The sequence below is a fragment of the Cucurbita maxima genome, unplaced genomic scaffold (genome assembly GCF_002738345.1).
Source record: "Cucurbita maxima cultivar Rimu unplaced genomic scaffold, Cmax_1.0 Cma_Scf00007, whole genome shotgun sequence".
In the NCBI taxonomy this organism is placed as follows: domain Eukaryota; kingdom Viridiplantae; phylum Streptophyta; class Magnoliopsida; order Cucurbitales; family Cucurbitaceae; genus Cucurbita; species Cucurbita maxima.
Window position 1 is genome coordinate 386,632 of NW_019272023.1, and position 17,946 is coordinate 404,577.

At 39.4% G+C, this 17,946-nt stretch overlaps 6 protein-coding genes across 10 annotated transcripts in view; 4 read left to right on the forward strand and 2 right to left on the reverse strand.

Annotated features, from left to right (window-relative positions):
* Positions 1-695: 695 nt before the first annotated feature.
* On the reverse strand, positions 696-3,169 carry LOC111481928 (laccase-4-like). Its single transcript, XM_023127545.1, has 6 exons — positions 2,961-3,169; positions 2,696-2,847; positions 2,363-2,607; positions 2,141-2,269; positions 1,143-2,069; positions 696-1,020 (listed from the first exon to the last, which is right to left on the reverse strand). Exons 1-6 carry the CDS (start codon positions 3,054-3,056, stop codon positions 890-892), a joined length of 1,680 nt encoding a protein of 559 aa, XP_022983313.1. The 5' UTR covers positions 3,057-3,169; the 3' UTR covers positions 696-889.
* A 1,421-nt stretch (positions 3,170-4,590) lies between these two features.
* Positions 4,591-7,303, forward strand: LOC111481926 (protein NRT1/ PTR FAMILY 8.1-like). 5 transcript variants are annotated; one of them, XM_023127542.1, is made up of 5 exons: positions 4,591-4,646; positions 5,023-5,166; positions 5,247-5,464; positions 5,581-6,134; positions 6,242-7,303. In XM_023127542.1, the coding sequence occupies exons 2-5, from the start codon at positions 5,061-5,063 to the stop codon at positions 7,071-7,073; spliced, it is 1,710 nt and encodes a 569-aa protein (XP_022983310.1). In that variant the 5' UTR covers positions 4,591-4,646; positions 5,023-5,060; the 3' UTR covers positions 7,074-7,303. The 5 variants fall into 5 exon arrangements, with proteins under 5 accessions (XP_022983310.1, XP_022983309.1, XP_022983308.1 ...); XM_023127541.1 differs by having other exon boundaries at positions 4,592-4,682; XM_023127540.1 differs by having other exon boundaries at positions 4,605-4,646; positions 5,032-5,166.
* Positions 7,304-7,692: 389 nt separating this feature from the next.
* LOC111481925 (UPF0503 protein At3g09070, chloroplastic-like) lies at positions 7,693-9,859 on the reverse strand. The gene has a single exon (XM_023127537.1). It carries the CDS (start codon positions 9,736-9,738, stop codon positions 7,843-7,845), a length of 1,896 nt encoding a protein of 631 aa, XP_022983305.1. The 5' UTR covers positions 9,739-9,859; the 3' UTR covers positions 7,693-7,842.
* A 1,985-nt stretch (positions 9,860-11,844) lies between these two features.
* LOC111481932 (steroid 5-alpha-reductase DET2) lies at positions 11,845-14,548 on the forward strand. Its single transcript, XM_023127550.1, has 5 exons — positions 11,845-13,047; positions 13,150-13,303; positions 13,386-13,473; positions 13,824-13,887; positions 14,526-14,548. The coding sequence occupies exon 1, from the start codon at positions 12,072-12,074 to the stop codon at positions 12,849-12,851; it is 780 nt and encodes a 259-aa protein (XP_022983318.1). The 5' UTR covers positions 11,845-12,071; the 3' UTR covers positions 12,852-13,047; positions 13,150-13,303; positions 13,386-13,473; positions 13,824-13,887; positions 14,526-14,548.
* On the forward strand, positions 12,935-15,642 carry LOC111481933 (OTU domain-containing protein At3g57810). Its single transcript, XM_023127551.1, has 9 exons — positions 12,935-13,047; positions 13,150-13,303; positions 13,386-13,473; positions 13,824-13,887; positions 14,526-14,631; positions 14,758-14,812; positions 14,951-15,004; positions 15,201-15,469; positions 15,521-15,642. The coding sequence occupies exons 1-8, from the start codon at positions 13,017-13,019 to the stop codon at positions 15,330-15,332; spliced, it is 684 nt and encodes a 227-aa protein (XP_022983319.1). The 5' UTR covers positions 12,935-13,016; the 3' UTR covers positions 15,333-15,469; positions 15,521-15,642.
* A 298-nt stretch (positions 15,643-15,940) lies between these two features.
* Positions 15,941-17,946, forward strand: part of LOC111481936 (ataxin-3 homolog) — a 4,013-nt gene continuing 2,007 nt past the window's right edge. The window contains exon 1 of the mRNA XM_023127552.1: positions 15,941-16,275. Within this exon, the coding sequence (XP_022983320.1) occupies positions 16,036-16,275 (240 nt within the window). The 5' untranslated portion in view covers positions 15,941-16,035. The remainder of the gene's footprint in view (positions 16,276-17,946) is intronic.

The window sequence follows — 17,946 nt, forward strand, 5'->3', positions numbered from 1 at the left end:
AGCGCTGCTTCAATATCACTCACGTCCTCCACCAACTCTCTGTACTGTTTCATTACATCGCCGACGATTTTTCCGGGCATCATGGCGGCGAAATTCATCCACCGGTCAGGTGTATCTCTATCGAACAAAGCCAAAGCGTTTTCGAACCGTTTGTTGTCCTCCGTGGTCCACTTAAGGGAGATGGCTGGAGACAGAATCCCAATTCCTCGTTTCATCAGCCCAATTTAGAACAACTCACAGATTAGAACACATAGAAGTTGAAGAAAATTGAAAACCCGAAAGAACCCAGTTGAGGAAATGCAGTGAATCTGAAGAATCCAACACAGATCGCATGAATTGAAACAGAGGAAGAACAGAGTCAAATCCAGAGATTCAAATTAACCAATAACGAGATGGGTATTTTCAAAAAGAAATCAAACAAGAAAATTCTAGAATTTTGAAGATTGTTTCCTCTTTTTGTGGAGGCAGAGAAGAGGAAAACAGTGATTGGATTTGCCGCTGGTATTGAGATGTACGGGAGAAGAACAAGGCACATAATGAAGAGAGAGAGAGAGAGAGAGAGAGAGAGAGAGAGAAATAGAGGGCAAAGGGTGTTGAATTTTGATTGGCTGATTTGGAATTTGTAGGGACATTTTGAGTTTAAAGTTTAAAAATTATGTTTGTTTGTTTGTTTTTTTTCTTTTATATAATATAGATAGGAAAACCACATAATTGGATTACAATAAATGCAGTAAAAAGAAGAGAAAATCATGATATGGATTTTATTTCCATTCCATACCGTATTCGCATGATGAACTATATAATATAAAATGACTCAATTTTTACATCATCTGTATCAAACCAAAATTTCATTCCTTTACTTTATTATTGGTGTATCATTTCGTGTGGATTAGCATTTTGGGAGGTCTCTCGGCGGCGGCAGAAGCGACTGTTGGGGACCTTTCCCATTTTCCACCAAGAACGCCATCTTCAATCCCCAGGTCGTATGCACTTCCAGATGGCAATGCATAAACCACACCCCTGAAAGGTCAAATCCGAACTCTTTTAATTTCTGTTTTTGTTTTCCGATAGAATCGGTTGAATTCATTTCGATGCTTTAAGATTTAAACAAAGAGTCGAAAGAGGAATCGAATCCCTTTTACCTGGATTGTCCGCACGAAACCTTATTGCCGTCCATCCACCGGACGGAACTCCGATTGTGTTCCTCTCCACCGGATCCACGAGATTGAATTTCTTAGCGTCGGTTTTAGGGTTGAAATTGCCGATCCCTCGCCCGACTTCGAAGAAATTGAATCCGTGGAGATGAATGGGATGGTTCTCTGGGGTTACGATTCCTGTATCTTGTAGAACTAATTCCACTGTGGAGTTGTATTGTAATTTGTAGAGCTTAGTTCCGCTTGTAGTCTGCAAATTCTTAGGTCCGGGTCCTGAATAGTTGAATTTGTGAGGGGGGTTTCCTGGAAAATCTGTGCTGAAAACACCTTTTGTTTTGAAGAAATGTGCTTGTAGAAGAGCGGTGGTGGGCATTACAAACGTTATATTGTTGATACTGGCCACTACTCTGCTTCCATTGGCGGCCTTGCAAGTGGGACATGGGTTAATTCCAAGACCAACGGTGAACAAGAGGTGGTGATCGATTGTCAATGGAACCTTGGCAGGGTACTTTTTGGAGTTCAAGCTTCTTAGGGAGTTTGTGAAGGTGTTGGCAATTTGGGTTGCGTTTTGAGGAGGGGGGTTGGTGTTTGTTGTCAGGGACGTGGCCAATGTGCCAGTGTAGTGCACGGTGGCAATGCCGGTCTTGTTGTCGACTGCGATCGGAGCGTCCATGAAGGGAGAGATGGCAACCATGTATTTGCCAGATTTTCTATCTGCGGTTAAGAGGACGTTGGTGGTCTGGCCGGGAGTGATTAGAACTGTGTCTGTTTTGAATGGTTTGACATATGTGGCGTCGACTTCTACAACTGTTAACTTGTGACCTGCGACTTTGAAAAACAGTTCTTCATTCAGTGCAGCGTTGATTATGCGTAGTAAATAGGTCTTCCCTCTTTGAACAGGCAATGTGAAGCCTCCTGATTACCAAAAAGAAGAAAATTAGAACTGTGTATTGCTTCCCAACAGGTTAGGTTCTTAGTTGAATTACTTTGTGTAGGGCAGTTCGATATGGATCCGGGAAGGCCATTGATGGTGTGAGCATCAGAGACATTTGGTGCTAATCCTGACTTAAGAGCTTCGTTGATCACAGCTTCGGTGTCTGATTTCCACCACTCAGCTATGCAATTGATTCACAAAAGCAAGTCAAAATCTCCACTTTGTAAAGGGGAAAGGAGAGAAAGGAGAGTTAGTGAAGTTTTGAGGCTCATACCGAGCACAAGGACAGCTTCTTTGTGGGGTGTAGGGAATGGATAAGGCACGCCGAGCTTTGGCAAGATGACGATGCCACCATGGACGGTGGCTCTCAGCCAGAGAATATGAGCATGCCAGAAGAGTGTGCCTCTTTGGCCGGTGATGGTGAAATTGTACACATAGCTTTGCCCCGGCTGAATAGGACATTGTGTAATGTATGCCGGTCCATCAGCCCAACCTGTTCGGAGTTGCCTGATTCCATGCCTACCACCAACGTTGTACACACTCGTAAGATTATGACTTTTGTAACACCATTATTAGGTTACTGAGAATGCAGTTTGTGAGATTTTACCAGTGAATTGAAAGGTTATATTTGACGTGGTTGACGACTTTGACAAGCACGGTGTCGTCCTCCCTAGCGTAAAGGGTTGGTCCAGGGAATTGTCCATTGACAGTGACAATGGGCTTGGTTGAGCAAAGTCTGGTTGCCTTCCTCAACACCACCTGCCATACTCCAATATGACTCAATATCACTCATTAAAATCAAACCATAACAGAAATAGGTCATTCAAAGGGCATAACTTACAGAGAAAAGTTGAAAGAAAAGAAAGGCTTACATTCAATTTGTAATGGCGAACTCTGGACTCAGCCAAACCAGGAAGAAGGCAGCAAAATGCCAATAAGAGAAAAGCTGGAACCCGCCAAGACTCCATTAATATGTTTCCTTTTTCTGAGTTATTTTGATGTGTGAGAGGTGAAGAAGATGGTGAGAAGGATGGGCATGGAACTCAGGCTTATAAAGAGAAACACCAAATGGGTTAGACAAGGTGTGTGTGCTGTTGCCATGTCGTTTTTTGTCAGTTAGGTGATGAGTTAAACAAATCTTGATAGCAAAGGATTTTCAGATGAAACCAGAGGCAGATCCACCATTTTGTTCTATATATCTTACATGTTACATAAAGTTTCTGTTCTTGTTAGTTGTATGTTTGTATGAGCAGCAGCAATAATTGAGGCCTTTTAGCATTTCTCCATATGATTGAAGCCTCATTTCTAATATTATGGGATTGATATGCTTATTGTTTGGAAAAGGGTGTGGGTCACTCACTTCAGCTGGCATCAAACCTCTCCATCTTCTGTTGGCCTTTGATTGATATCAGTTATTTACCAGAAATGGTTTGGAAATGGGTCTTAGTCACTCACTCCTTTTACCTCATTTTCCAAGGAACCTTCGATCCTAAACCACAACACAATGACCATTTCTGCTTCTTTCAAAACATCATCATCTTTTAAATACAAGTCACAATCCATCTAAAGATCCCACGTCGATTGGAGGGAGAAAACGGGACAATATCTGTTAGCGGTAGGCAAATAGGACAGTTCAAATCATTTTATGCATATCTCAACGACTTTCACCATACAACGATTTGACGCTACTTAAATGATCAATCACCTTGATTTGAATCTATCCTTTCTAGCCAACCATTTATTATTTATATAACTCTTTGGTTTATTTTTTTTTAGCAAAATATATACATACATATATATATACATTTTTTTCCCATTAGAACAGAAAAAATAGTTGGGGTGTTCATCCAATATTGGGAATCTTGTGAACTTGAAACTGTATACAAAAAGTAATAGTTTTTATTTGTATTTATTATTATTATTATTATAAGTGTGAAAGATGGAAGTTTGTTTTGAATTTTTGAAGTAATAAAGAAGAATTGGCCTTATTTGTCTAAATACGAATATAGTTTTCCAAATTTGGTAAGATTTGAAGGGAAAGAATTAAAAAGAGTGTGCAGAAAAGAATTGTGTTGCATACAAATACACGTTACCAGCTATCTTGCCCTAAATAGCACATCCATTTTTGGTGCTTTTATCAAATTAAATATATATATTTTATATTTACTCTCAAGTTAAGTTAAGGATTTTATTTTATCAATTAAAATTAACAAACAAATATGAAAACAAAGGAGCAAGTTTACGCTGAATTATTTCGTTCTTTAGAATGGGCACAGGTAGTATAGAAATTAATTTTGTAGTTGGAAGGCCAAATTATTATTTTAATTTTTGCAAAGGATGGGCTTACAAAACTTGGGATTCCGCAACTAAAATGGTTACGTTTTTGTTTCCCAATCAGAACGAAGGTGCGTTTGATTTTGTATGTACGTAAATAAATGTCCATTTGTCTGGCTGTGACGCTGAAGTAACCGGCTGCTCCTCTCTCTTGCTTTTGCTCGCTCTTTCATCTTCGTCAACCCATCGCTCCGATCCATCCATCACTCCTCCTTTTCTTCAAGGTTTTTCATTCTTCACTTTCGACTATTTCAATACGGGTTTGTTCCTTCCACTCTCAATCCAGATTTCTCGCTTTGGGTCTTCCATAAACTACTTGATTGTGATCGCTTCGTGTTTGGATTTCTCTATTGCCTTTGACTTCTCCATATTCTCTCTTTTGTTTGTGTTATTATTTGATTGCGACACTCAAACCTAGGACTGATTAAACAATTAGTTTGTTCAATATAAAGTTTATTCGTGGAAAAGGGCAAGTTGATTCCTACCCTTTTATTATTTTAATCCAGTTCAAAATTTTGTATTATTATTGTATGTGGTTTTCGATTTTGTTTCTGAAATCTTTGGTGGCATGAAATTATTAGCCTTAGTTTTGATGAACAGGTCCTGTAGGTGTTAGTATAGCAAGAAAGGGCCTTAGAATGGCAGAAGACGATATATATACAAAAGATGGTACTGTTGATATGCGTAAGAATCCTGCTAATAAGAAGAAGACTGGAAATTGGAAGGCCTGCCGCTTCATTCTTGGTATTTTTTTTCTTTTTCCCCTTTGTTTTTAATATTCAGTTTTGATTATTATATGCTCAAATTGTAATGATGGTATATAGGGAATGAATGCTGTGAAAGATTGGCATATTATGGAATGAGTACCAATCTGGTGAACTATCTTCAAATACGTCTCAACATGGACAATGTAGCTGCTTCAAATAGTGTTACCAGTTGGTCAGGAACCTGCTACATTACGCCATTGATTGGAGCCTTCTTGGCCGATGCTTACTTGGGAAGATATTGGACGATTGCCAGTTTCTCAATCTTATATGTCTTTGTAAGCTTTTCTTGCCATTTTGAAGTCTTTAAAATGCATGATTATTCGAACCGTGTTAGCCTTAGCTAGCGGCTGCTTTGTAGTGATACTATGTTTTTTTATGTATGGTATTGGAGGGCATGACATTGTTGACGATGGCTGCTTCAGTCCCTGGATTAAAGCCATCATGTGACAGTACTGGTTGCCATCCAATGGGAGGCCAAACTGCTGCCACATTCATGGCACTTTACTTGATCGCCCTTGGAACAGGGGGGATCAAGCCCTGTGTTTCGTCTTTTGGGGCTGACCAATTTGATGAAACGGATGAAGTTGAAAGAAAGAAGAAGAGCTCCTTCTTCAATTGGTTTTACTTTTCAATCAACGTGGGTGCCATGATTGCTTCATCAGTTCTTGTGTGGATACAAATGAATGTAGGCTGGGGGTGGGGCTTTGGAGTTCCTGCAGTAGCCATGGCTGTTGCTGTTGTGTTTTTCTTCTCTGGTAGCTCTTTGTACCGTCTTCAAAAGCCTGCAGGAAGTCCTCTCACCAGAATTTTGCAAGTAATCGTCGCAGCTTGTCGGAAACACGGGGTACGAGTTCCAGAAGATAAGTCTCTCCTTTATGAGACTGCTGATGATGTTGAGTCAAAAATTGAAGGAAGTCGCAAGCTCGAGCACACGAACAAGTTGAAGTAAGTATATTCATCAATGTAGTTACTGCCATTTGAGTTTCTCCTATAGATTGTCAATGATAGCCTTAACATTGTGGCGAGATTCTTATATTATCCGTACCATTCAGGTTCCTAGATAAGGCTTCTGTAGAGACTGAAAATGATAGGATGAAGGGCCAAATAGACGCATGGAGTCTTTGTACAGTGACACAAGTTGAGGAGCTGAAGAGCATTGTCCGGTTGTTGCCTGTGTGGGCGAGTGGAATAGTATTTTCAGCAGTGTATAGCCAAATGAGCACCATGTTCGTTCTACAAGGCAATACAATGGATCAGCACATTGGGCCAAGTTTCAAAATCCCATCAGCCTCGCTTTCGATCTTCGATACCCTCAGCGTGCTCTTCTGGGCTCCGGTATATGATAAACTCATCGTCCCATTGGCCAGGAAGTTCACCAAAAATGAGCGTGGCTTCACACAGCTACAACGGATGGGAATAGGACTGGTCATCTCTGTGTTTTCCATGGTTACAGCCGGTGGCTTGGAAGTTGTGAGGCTCAAGTACGTAAGGAAGAACAACCTGTACGAGGTGGAGAACATTCCGATGTCGATTTTCTGGCAAATTCCGCAGTACTTTTTCATTGGTTGTGCAGAAGTTTTCACATTTATTGGACAGATGGAGTTTTTCTATGACCAAGCACCGGATGCAATGAGAAGCATGATGGCTGCACTGTCTCTCACAACAGTTGGATTGGGAAATTACTTAAGCACGTTAATCGTTACAATCGTGACGAAAGTGTCGACGAGACACGGGAAGCTGGGGTGGATTCCTAGTAACTTAAACAAGGGACATCTTGACTATTTCTTCTGGCTGTTGGCGATTCTCAGCGTGGTTAATTTCTTTGTCTATCTGTTAGTGGCTAAAAGCTACACTTCCAAAAGGGCAACAGGCCATTTGCATTGAAAATCCAGTCCTTGATGCTCCCATACATTCTCACTTGCTCGCTTTTCATTACATTGAGTTGGATAGCTTTTAATTCTAGTGTTGAATGGTCAAAAAGTGTGGATTGAAGAATAATAGTTTGACCAACTTATTGTTGGGATTGCTTCTTTTTCTTCTCTTTTCTTTTACAGTGGTGGCTTTGTTGACTTTGTGGACAAAATTATTAAACAAAAGGATTACCTCTAAGAAAGAATGTTTCGTTACCCTCTCTAATCGATATCAAACTCAGAATTCTCTCTGGCATTCGTTCTCCTCTCCCATGTAATATTTGACGTAATATGATTGTTTTTTATTATTATTGTTTATAAAATAAAGTTTTATGCGAAGCCAATCCTGGTGGACCCAACAAATTAAATTCACAATTCTTGCAGTAATGCTTTTGACTTCATTTATTACAAAGATATTAATGTCACCATCAGTGATATTGATAATATAAGAAACAAAACAAGAATCAAGAGCTTCATCATGATTTCCCCTTTTCTTTTGGGCATTGGCTGTCTCATTCTCAAGTGGTTTGCTTACTCAAACAATGAAATCAAATCACAGTAGAAAGATGAACATGAAGAAGACACATGAACAGTTTTGAAACTGTTTTTCCATCCATTTCCAATAAACCCAGTAAGGAAAGGAAAGCGCTTGAGCAACAAATACATATATTTATATATTTATGTAGCAACTTTCAACCAGAAAACATGTTTTTGAATTGAATCCTTCCCAAACCAATATCAGTTTAATACAGTCGAAGAACACTTCTAGCAATGGACTGTGCTTGATTTGGTTTCACCTTTCCCGACCCACCTCGCCTGCTGCCCCTCAACGACGTCAAGTAGAACCGGAGAAGTCCATTGTCGATGTTCGTCGGAGAATGTCGAGCACTACGGCTCCTTTCCAAGACTGGCTCCTCGTTCTTCTTTTTCCCATTCCCATTAGTCTCTGTATTGCTTTTCCTTGAACTACTGAAAGATCCACCCATCATACTTGAACTCCTCCAACTTACACTGCTGTTACTCCTAAACATTTTGGGATTGAACCCTCCTTTGATATCACTATTCCGCTCGCCGCGCAGCTCCGGCCATGACCCTGAATTCGACCGCTCCATGCCATTGGGTCTACTACTCTCTTTGTCTTCCTCCTCATCTTTGTTTCCTCCCCGCCGGTTAATCAATCCCCAGATTCTCCAACCTTTCCCCCACCCTCTGGACTTTTTTGACTCCTCTTTCCGGTTCCCCGTCCCAACCACCGACGCAACATCATTAAATGCCGAATCCAAGGACTTAGAGCAGTCCTCTTGCAGGGAACTGGAGTTGGAATCTCTATCTGGGATGGCTAGTTTCGGGCCATGGCACACATCTGTAGTTGCAGGAGAAACTTTGGCGTTCGAAACAGACGACTTCATCTCATCAATCTCAGCCACCACCGCTGCGGCGGTCTTTCTGATGGAGTTGGACCGGTCGAGGCTCTTCCGTCGACGGGAAGAAGAGTCTGAATAGTAATCCCGGGTCTGCGAAGACCCGCCGGGGATATTTTCTTCCTCATTGGTTGAATTTATGGAGTCTTCGACGGGAATTTGTGCATCGGTACGGAAGACGTTGATAGGGGCATCCTCAACGACGGAAAGCATAGTGGGCATTCTTGGGAACGTTCGGCTAATCAAATACCCGTCCCAAGAAGCCCTCGGTTCGTCGAACGAATAGCGAGGATCGTCGAAGGACATTCGGCCGGCATCGAGAGAGAATCTCGGATCAATATCGCAGGATCGTCGGCCGTAGCCGTAATCAGCAATTTCCGACTGGGTATCTCGGAAATGGCGTCCGATTGGCTTCTCCACTGGCAATGCCGTAGATCCACCGCCGTTTCTCTGCTTCTTTTCCTTCTGTTTATCCCTCCATTTCTGCAGCTTCTTGCTGAAAACGGAAGCCGCCGACCAGAAGCTCCCCCTTCCGGATGGCTTCTTCGTGTGTGAATCGAGATCTATATGATCCTTCATGGTTTTGAATTCCTCCTGTAGTTGCACCGTTTCTGGCCCTACTTCAACCTGAATTTCTTTTTCTTCAACGATCTCCTGAGCTCCGTTTTCGATCACAACATCCACCACATTGGGTTGTTCCGAAACCCTAATTTCTCGGTGGCCGAGGGGTTGATGTTCAAGGCAGGAGGAACTGGAGTCCTCCAAAAACTTAGTCTCGGGAGTAATTTCAGCAGAAGGAGCGACAAGGTTGGAAGAAGCAGAAGCGTCGTGGGAAAAGAGAGAGCAGTGAGCGTTACGAACTCGAACGTCGCAAGATTTCCTCTGCGGCTCAAAGACAGCGGAGAAGGCGTCGTTCTTAGAGGCAGAAAAGGATTTAGTACGACGAAGCTCAGGAAAAAAAGAAGAGGGTCGATTTGGAGGAGCAGGCCTGAAAATAGCCTTAAGAGCAGAGGCAGCAGTGGAATGGGGTTTCCGGGTAGAGGAAGAAGAAGAAGTAGTAGAAGAGGAATCGAGAAGAGAGAGACGCTCACAGAGACATAAAGGGCAGAAAGCAGTAAACTGCTCTTGTGGGTGACGAGGACAGGCGGCGGAAGGGCGGTGGGGCAACGGCGGCAAAGGAGGAGGAGGTGCTGGTTGCTCGTGGGTGGAGGGATTCATAACAAAGAAGGAGAAGCTATGAGAGAGTGAAGAAGAAGAAGAAGAAGAAGAAGAAGGCTGTCATGATAGAATATTGGGAAATGTTGGCGAGAAGGAATTAGGAAAGTGAAAGAAAGAGAAAAAGACTGAGATCTTGCAGCTGCATTTCTTTTTAATAAATTCTTTTAATATTTTCCCAAATTTTAAATAAATAAATAAATAAATAATTGTTTGTAGGGGAACTCGCCTTGGAAATGACTATTCTACCACCCCCACCCTTTTACCCTTTTTTAATTTCCACTTAATACAAATTTTTTCCAAAATTATTATTCTTATTGTAAATAACAAAAATATAATTGAAAAATAAAGAAGAAAAAAAAGGGCAAACAAGTTTCATGAAATTACATCCATCACCCTCTAGAATCTCCAAAGCAAGCAAATTTCCCGAAAAGAGCTATGGGGTATATCTGTCCCTTTTTAGTTTTCAATGAAAACACCACTATTATTATTATTATTATTGTTGTTGTTAAAATACAAATATTCAACATGTTTTATTTTAATAATTATTTGATTTGGAAAGTGAATAAATGGCGAAATGAATAAGGTGCATTGTATAATTGTATAATTGTATAGTTGTATTATTGTATTATTGTATTATTGTTGGCTCCGAATCCCAAGGTTGCTCAACACAGTATCTAAAATTCCAAAACCCCTTTCACATTATCAAATACACAAACCGCTAAACCACCGTGAAACCCCGCGGGGTTAGCACTGCGCCATAAGGCCCAACCCAAATATCGAATTTACTTTTCTGAAAACAAATTAATTATTGTAAATTTAAGCTAACCACTCACCGGATTACACCTGGAATGTTATGATTGGTCTTCATGGTGGGTAAGACCCGGTAACCCCATGTCCACGGTGCTGGATCAGTGTGGGCATACAATATAGTGTAAACTGCTTTGCCGTCCTCCTCTACCTTTAACTTTAACCCTTTTATTTCTTTTTAAATAATTATTTTTTTAAAATATGTGGTTTTTTTTTTCCAAGGACAAAAGGCTTGTGGGTTTGTCTTGCTCTTTATTTTTTTTATTTTATTTAATGAAATGAATGAATGAAAAATGAAATACCTGAATTATGGTTTGCCTTTCCATGGTATCCAAAGGTTAGGTTGGTCCAATATGATTCTCCTTGTCCATTTATATCTCTAACATTAGTACTCCATGATCTAGCAAAATTACGATAATGTACTCGTTCAGAAAAACTTCAAAGTTTGAATCTTTAACCAATTTAATAGAAATATAAGATGCATTCATAAAGTTAATCATCTATTAAACATAAAAGAAAAGGTTCCAAAATCACGATAACAAGGATTGTTTCGAAAGGAATATGGATCCATGGGTTAGTTTAATGTTTTTTTTCCTAAATTTAATGTTCCTGTTTTATTCTAACTTACAAGTCCCCACCAAATTTGTGTATATTTATTTGTCTCTCCTTTGCTATTCAATCATTGTTCTCTATCTCCATTTTATTTTAACAATATTCATTAAGAAATTTGTTTGGCAATTAATTAAGGGTAGCCTTTTGATAATTAAAGAAGTATGGAGATGAAGTAAATGGAGGTGGTTATTATTATGTATATATAATAAAATAGAGGTGAAGTGGTAATCAGGTAATAATACGATATAAAAGCATGCGCAACCAATTGATCCCAAAAATATTGCAATCAAACCCCACCATTCCTTTTTTGCCACATCATTATCATCTATAATTACTCTTCCCAATAATAATAATAATAATAAATTATTTTGTATTAGTTTTAATCCTCAAATTAATAATAATGGTATAAATTAAAACCTTCAATAAAATTTTTTTTTTTTTTTTCCATGCCATTCAACAATTCAACAATTGGATCTATGATATAAGGCCTGGATCTTAGATATAAGGCTTGGATCGATCCAACCGTATTTGATTCTAATATTATTTATACACAATTCACCTCGAGGGCTCAACGTCCTTAGCTAATTTATTCATTACTTTTTTAGGGTAAAATTATTCCTTCATTGATTTATATATTAAATGAGTATTCATTTTCTCCAATAAATTTTGTACCAAAATTTAGTTATAGAAATTAGAATAGGATCTTCATTTCTGCTTTCTGCAGCCATAGCCACAGCCACAGCCACAGCCACAGCCATGGACTTTAATGAGTAGGGAAGGTGGCTTGGCTATAAGGTTCCAGAGGCTTCGTTTTCTGTGAAAGTTTTTTTCATCATGTACATCCAAACTAAAATGGGGCCATAGTACAAATTTGAATCAAACCCACAACCAGATTCCTCGAACCCATCACACTAATGGCTTCGGACCAGACTCTGTTCCACAACAGCCTTCTCGCCCTGTACCTCATCGGACCACCGACCGCCATCTCCCTGAGGTTTCTCCAGGCGCCCTACGGGAAGCACAACCGCCCGGGGTGGGGCCCGACCATGTCGGTTCCGTTGGCCTGGTTCCTCATGGAAAGTCCCACCCTATGGCTGACCCTCCTACTCTTCCCCTCCGGTGATAACTCCTCCAACTACAAGTCTCTCCTTCTCATCTCCCTCTTCCTCCTCCACTATCTCAATCGCACCTGCCTCTACCCAATTCGCCTTCTCCGGAGTGGAACTCGACGGAATTCCGCCACCGGTTTCCCGGTGGTTGTGGCGCTCATGGCATTCGTGTTCAATTTGCTCAACTCTTACCTGCAGACCAGATCTGTGTCTCACTACATGGATTACGACAGAGACGAGTGGTTTTGGTGGCGGTTTTTCGGCGGGGCGGTGGTCTTTGTGCTGGGGATGGCAGTGAATATTTGGTCGGATGGTGTTCTGGTAAAATTGAAGATGGCGGGCGGCGGATATAAGGTGCCGACGGGAGGGTGGTTTGAGTTGGTGAGTTGCCCTAATTATTTGGGAGAGATTGTGGAGTGGCTGGGCTGGGCGGTGATGTGCGGGTCATGGGCTGGGCTAGGGTTTTTTCTTTACACGTGTGCCAATTTAGTGCCTAGGGCACGTGCGAACCACACGTGGTACTTGAACAAGTTCGGGGAGGATTATCCCCGAGATAGGAAGGCCGTTATTCCCTTCCTCTATTAAGTGTCTGTATCAAAAATTAAAAGTAATAAATAAAACAATAACCTTAAATTCTCTTATTTTAATTCATTAAAAAAAATGAAAATTATTTATATTTAAAGAGATGGATGAAATTGTATTGTAACTTAGTTTTGCCGGGCAGCGATCTTCGTAGCTTGCTTCTTTTCCATGGATATTATGGCGGAGAAACCTCAAAATGGTGAGACCTTCTTCATTCTTATGGTTCTTCTTCTCATTGTCTCTCTGTTTTTTCTTCGTTATTTTTCCTTTTCGAGTTATTGTCGGTTTGTTCATCTTGTAGTGGCGATTCTCGAGCAATTGCGACTAGGAATTGCTCGATTTGAGCTCGTATCTTCGCCTGTAAATTCAATTTCACCTTCCAACTCAGTCGCTCCTTCTTTCCCTTTTTCTATGAATCGCGGTCGCCCACTCTTTGCTAAAATTGGACCCATGCTGTAAGTTCATTCATTCTCTTTTAGTTGGGCGAAAGTTTTTGATATCCGTGTCTTTTCGGAATTCATAAATTGTTGTTCTTAGGCGCGCTGAATCGCCTGCATTGAGGAAAGCTGAGCACTACAAAGTCCAGAAAGTTACTGGAGATGGACGCTGCCTATTCCGTGCGCTTGTAACCTATCTTCCCTTATTCTTTTCTTTTGTTCTCTCTTGAATTTATTTTGTGATTCCTTCTGTTTATTCTAATTTATGTTTCAAATTATCTAATTGTGGATTTTTGTTTTTCACTTTCTTTGCTATGCTTTTGATGCCATTTCATTTTCGGTCTAAAAAGCAACTTTTAACAACAAAATTTATTAAGTGCAACACAAATAAATTTTTAGAAACAAGGATAATCTTCAGAAATAAGATTAAGGACAGTGATTCGCAAGTATTTGTATTCCTGCTTACTGGCTGTCTCAAGGAAGTGGGAGCACTCTTTATTTATTGCCTTTTAAACTAACTTCCTCTTAATAAAATCAGGCCAAAGGAATGGCTTTCAACAAGGGGATTCCTCTTCGTCCATTTGAGGAGAAAAATGATGCAGGTAAGCTCTGATATATCATCTCTAATAGGGCACAATGCGAGTGCAGACATATCTTCTTGGATAATTGAGTGCGGAACATAATCTTCATGTTGATTGAACAAGTAGGAAGATTGTGCAAATATTCTGTTTACTATATCAACCAAATGTTTTTGGGTGCTCCAGTTGTCTACTAAGCTTACCATGAACATCAAAGCTAGAGTCAAAATTTTTTTTTTTTTTGTCTTGAATTAGTATTTCATTTTGACAAGCCCACTTCGACACTCAGGTGACATTGACGAGTGAGCTGTGCTTGTAGCACAAAAATATGTTTATCAGTCACACAACAAAAGACGATATGGGACTGTGGACATCTCTCCTCTTTCTAACTGTGAGATCCCACATCGGTTGGGGAGGAGAATGAAACATTCTTTATAAGGGTGTAGAAACCTCTCCTTAGCATACGCATTTTAAAAACCTTAAGGGAAGCCTGAAAGGGAAAGCCCAAAAAGGATAATATCGGCTAGCGGTGGGCTTAGGCTGTTACACTAATAGTTTTCAAGTGTTCGTAATCATATGAGTATACATTCTGGAGTTTGTGTATGAATGATCTAAAGTTCCAATTTTCATAAATCATTGATGTTGGTAGCTTAAACATGCAGATGATTTACGCATGGCTGTGAAAGAAGTTATTTGTGATAATGGCAAAGAAAGACGGCAGTATGAAGAAGCTCTCATTGCAATTACTGTTGAGGAGCCATTAGAACGGTTGGTTGGTTTCCCTTTTTACGTTTTTATTCTTTCTGTTCATGTGAAGTTGTCCTCTTAGATTTTGGGTTTCCACATGTCTTTGATTGCTGTCTGATAATGAGAACTTCCAAAAATAAATTTCAGCTACTGCCGACGAATTCGTACACCTAATTTCTGGGGAGGAGAGTCAGAGCTATTGGTTAGTTCTCTTCTTCTGGCGTATCTTCACAAGCTATACTCAGATTTTTGTTAATCTATTTTGCATTTACGCATTATGTGTAAAGCCACCTTTCGTTCACGCCACGTATGAATCATGATCTGTATTAATCTCTACCAGGTATTGTCAAAGCTCTGTAAGCAACCTATCATTGTCTACATACCAGAGCATGAGGTATACTTTTCTCAACTAAGATACCTACATCAATACCCATACAAATGTTCTAAACTGAGGTCGAGTCTATTCTCTGATAGTCTTGGGCAATTTAACTTCACAAATTTATTTCAGCCCTCTCTGATATAGCGATTTCATTTGTGTCGACGTTTGAAAAGAATAGTAGAAATTAACATGTTCTCTACTTAATTTTCAGCACAGAATGGGTTCGCGTAGCTCTAGCTTTATTCCTATTGCAGAATATGGAGCTGAGTTCAAGGGAGGAAAACCCAAGAAACCTGTGAGGTTGCTTTACAGCGGTAGGAACCACTACGATCTGCTTGTTTGAGGACCTTATTTTAGGGGTGATGTGACCTTGTTGCCATCAAAAGATGAGCCAACGGAGACATGCTCGACCAACAATGAATGGTCGGAGGAACCCAATAACACAACACCCAAAGCTCTCTTATCGTCGATCAATACCAAGCTCTTCTAATCTAATTTTTTTTGTAAAAGCTTTTGCATTCTGAATGTGAGTTCCAAACTTTTGAGTTGTTTAAACATTGTTTTTTTATGAAGAAATAAATGAATTGATGAGACTTTAAGAGAAATAGGACATAAAGGTTGGATTTTTGTTGAAATTTGTTGCTTTTGGGAGATTTGTTTAATGGTCTATCTTTCACGTTAGCAAGCAATATTTTATTTTGTGGATATTCATAAATTTTATATAAAATTAGAGAGTAAATTTAAGGAAAATTGAACTAATGAAGTAAGTTAATGAAAGTAATAAAGTTTAAACATTCGTGGTTAAAGTGAGTTTAGCTTCATAATATTAATGAAAGTAATGTGTAAAATTTAAATTAACATAATTTTAAGCAAAAGATTAATTGCCGCATTTTCTTTGGTTGAAGAGAGAATTATAAGCATAGACCAAAAGGTAGAGGCATAGCTTAGCTTGGCTTGGCTTGGCTTGGCTTGGCTTGGCTTGGCTGATTCTAGGGTTTATTTCTCTCTCTTCTTCCTATTTTGTCTTTTGAGGTGTGATTCTGATTATGGACGAAGCCAGCAATGGAGGGATGTTGTATCATGAGGTACAAGAATCAAAGCTCTGCGCTGTGCATTGTGTCAACACCGTGTTGCAGGGTCCCTTCTTCTCCGAATTCGATTTGGCTGCTCTGGCATACGATCTTGACCGAAAAGAACGCCAGATGATGCTTACTGGTTCCACCACCGGTGATTTTCTCTCCGAGGATTCTCACAATGTCTCCTTGGACGGTGATTTTAGCATCCAGGTTTGATTTCTATCGCAATATCTGTTCTTGGTTGTTATTCTCTTCTCCGTCTCCTTCTCGAACTTGGTTGAGGGAAAGTGAAGGTCTTCTTTGCATATCTGTTGATTCGTTTGATAATGGGCTAAAATCTTGCCTCATGCTGTCGAGAACTATGGTCAATTTAGTGTGAATACGCTCGTTCTTCCATGGAGAGTCTTTGTGTAACTTCTTCAATCTGATTTGAATTCTCTCTACACGCGAATAGACTTACTCGAATTCCAGTCGTTATTGAATATTTTAAAACAGTGGTATTCGAATATATCGAACGTCTTATGGAAAGCAATTGAATTGCGATCCTGATGTCATAGTTATGTATTCTCTTAACGTAGTGACAAACCATTGTAAGCCACTATGCAGTCGTGACAGTCATGAACCATTTGCGTAATGGTTACAACAGTTATTTTTTTGAATTTAAAATAGCTGATACATTGACTTGTAATGATATGGGAATTAGTTAAAATACCTTTTTCTAAACAATGTTCACTAATTGCAAGAACCCATAGCTTCTTTTCTCCTATGTCTCAATGTCGTCCACCTGAGATAGCAGCGTTGAGTAGTGTAGTGGTGCAAAATTGATTAACATTGCAATGCACGACCTTTGTGGCAATGCTTGCTACTACTATTCGGTTGTACCTGATAATACAGTAAAAGTTCGTTGTGATTCCTTCAAGTGATGTACGTTTCTTGCTGTATGCTCTGCTTCAAATGTGAAAATTTAAAGAATAGGTTTACCTTTAACTTATAACTGTGAATGAGAGTTGACCACATGGTGTGTTGGGGGAGAGCTTTGGGCATAGCTATTCTAGAAGAGATATACTTATGATCTCTTAGGGTATCATTTGATAACCATTTGGTTTTTTTTTTTTTGTTTTCGAAAATTGTGTTTATTTCTTGCAATTTCTTTATTTTCATATTTCTTGAAACATTGGTAAAAAGTAGACAACAAAGCAAAGAAACTGAGAGGTGAAAGTAGTGTTTATAAGCTTTATCTTTTTAAACAAAAAGTTAAATGGTTATCAAATGGGGCCTTATTTCTTGAATTTAACTTAATTAGAATATGGGATGGCTAGAGGTTGTTAAGGTCTCATTTAGTAGCATTTGGTTTTTTTCTTTTTGGAAATTGTGCTTATTTTCTCATAATTTCTTTATTTTCATATTTCTTAAGGAAACATTGGTAAAAAATAGATAACAAAGCAAAGAAACTTATAGGTGAAAGTAGTGTTTATAAGATCAATTTTTAAACTAAAATTCAAATGGTTATCAAATTAGGCCTTAATACTTGAATTTAACTTGAATTAGCATATGAGATGGTTTGAGATTGTTAGAAGATTTGTTTTACCAGCAACTGGTTAAAAAGAAAGACGGGAAGTGAGGGAGTAGAGCATGATTTAGTGACTAATCAGAAAATATTGGAAATGGGCAAGTAAGGACGGACTTTTGACCTTCTTCCCTAATCTTGTAATATGTTCCTTATTTTAATGGAAAAATTCTTGGTTCCCATCAACTATACTGGACAAGACACGTTGGTTATGAGCTTTGTGGATATTAGAGTGATGAAACTCAATACCTTATTTTGGATACTCAAATTTAGCACTCCATCTCTCGTTTCTTTCTTTCTTTTTTTTTTTTTTT

Excerpts from the sequence above, each read along its gene's own strand:
- LOC111481932 (XM_023127550.1), top strand. The coding sequence starts at position 12,072 with ATGGCTTCGGACCAGACTCTGTTCCACAACAGCCTTCTCGCCCTGTAC.
- LOC111481928 (XM_023127545.1), bottom strand. The coding sequence starts at position 3,056 with ATGGAGTCTTGGCGGGTTCCAGCTTTTCTCTTATTGGCATTTTGCTGC. Across the intron at positions 2,270-2,362 it reads AGAAGCTGTCCTTGTGCTCG|CTGAGTGGTGGAAATCAGAC; the intron begins GTATGAGCCTCA and ends TCAATTGCATAG. Across the intron at positions 2,070-2,140 it reads ATCGAACTGCCCTACACAAA|GAGGCTTCACATTGCCTGTT; the intron begins GTAATTCAACTA and ends TTTGGTAATCAG.
- LOC111481933 (XM_023127551.1), top strand. The coding sequence starts at position 13,017 with ATGGATATTATGGCGGAGAAACCTCAAAATG. Across the intron at positions 13,048-13,149 it reads GGCGGAGAAACCTCAAAATG|TGGCGATTCTCGAGCAATTG; the intron begins GTGAGACCTTCT and ends TTCATCTTGTAG. Across the intron at positions 15,005-15,200 it reads TCTACATACCAGAGCATGAG|CACAGAATGGGTTCGCGTAG; the intron begins GTATACTTTTCT and ends CTTAATTTTCAG.
- LOC111481926 (XM_023127542.1), top strand. The coding sequence starts at position 5,061 with ATGGCAGAAGACGATATATATACAAAAGATGGTACTGTTGATATGCGT. Across the intron at positions 5,465-5,580 it reads TCTCAATCTTATATGTCTTT|GGCATGACATTGTTGACGAT; the intron begins GTAAGCTTTTCT and ends ATGGTATTGGAG. Across the intron at positions 6,135-6,241 it reads GAGCACACGAACAAGTTGAA|GTTCCTAGATAAGGCTTCTG; the intron begins GTAAGTATATTC and ends CGTACCATTCAG.
- LOC111481925 (XM_023127537.1), bottom strand. The coding sequence starts at position 9,738 with ATGAATCCCTCCACCCACGAGCAACCAGCACCTCCTCCTCCTTTGCCG.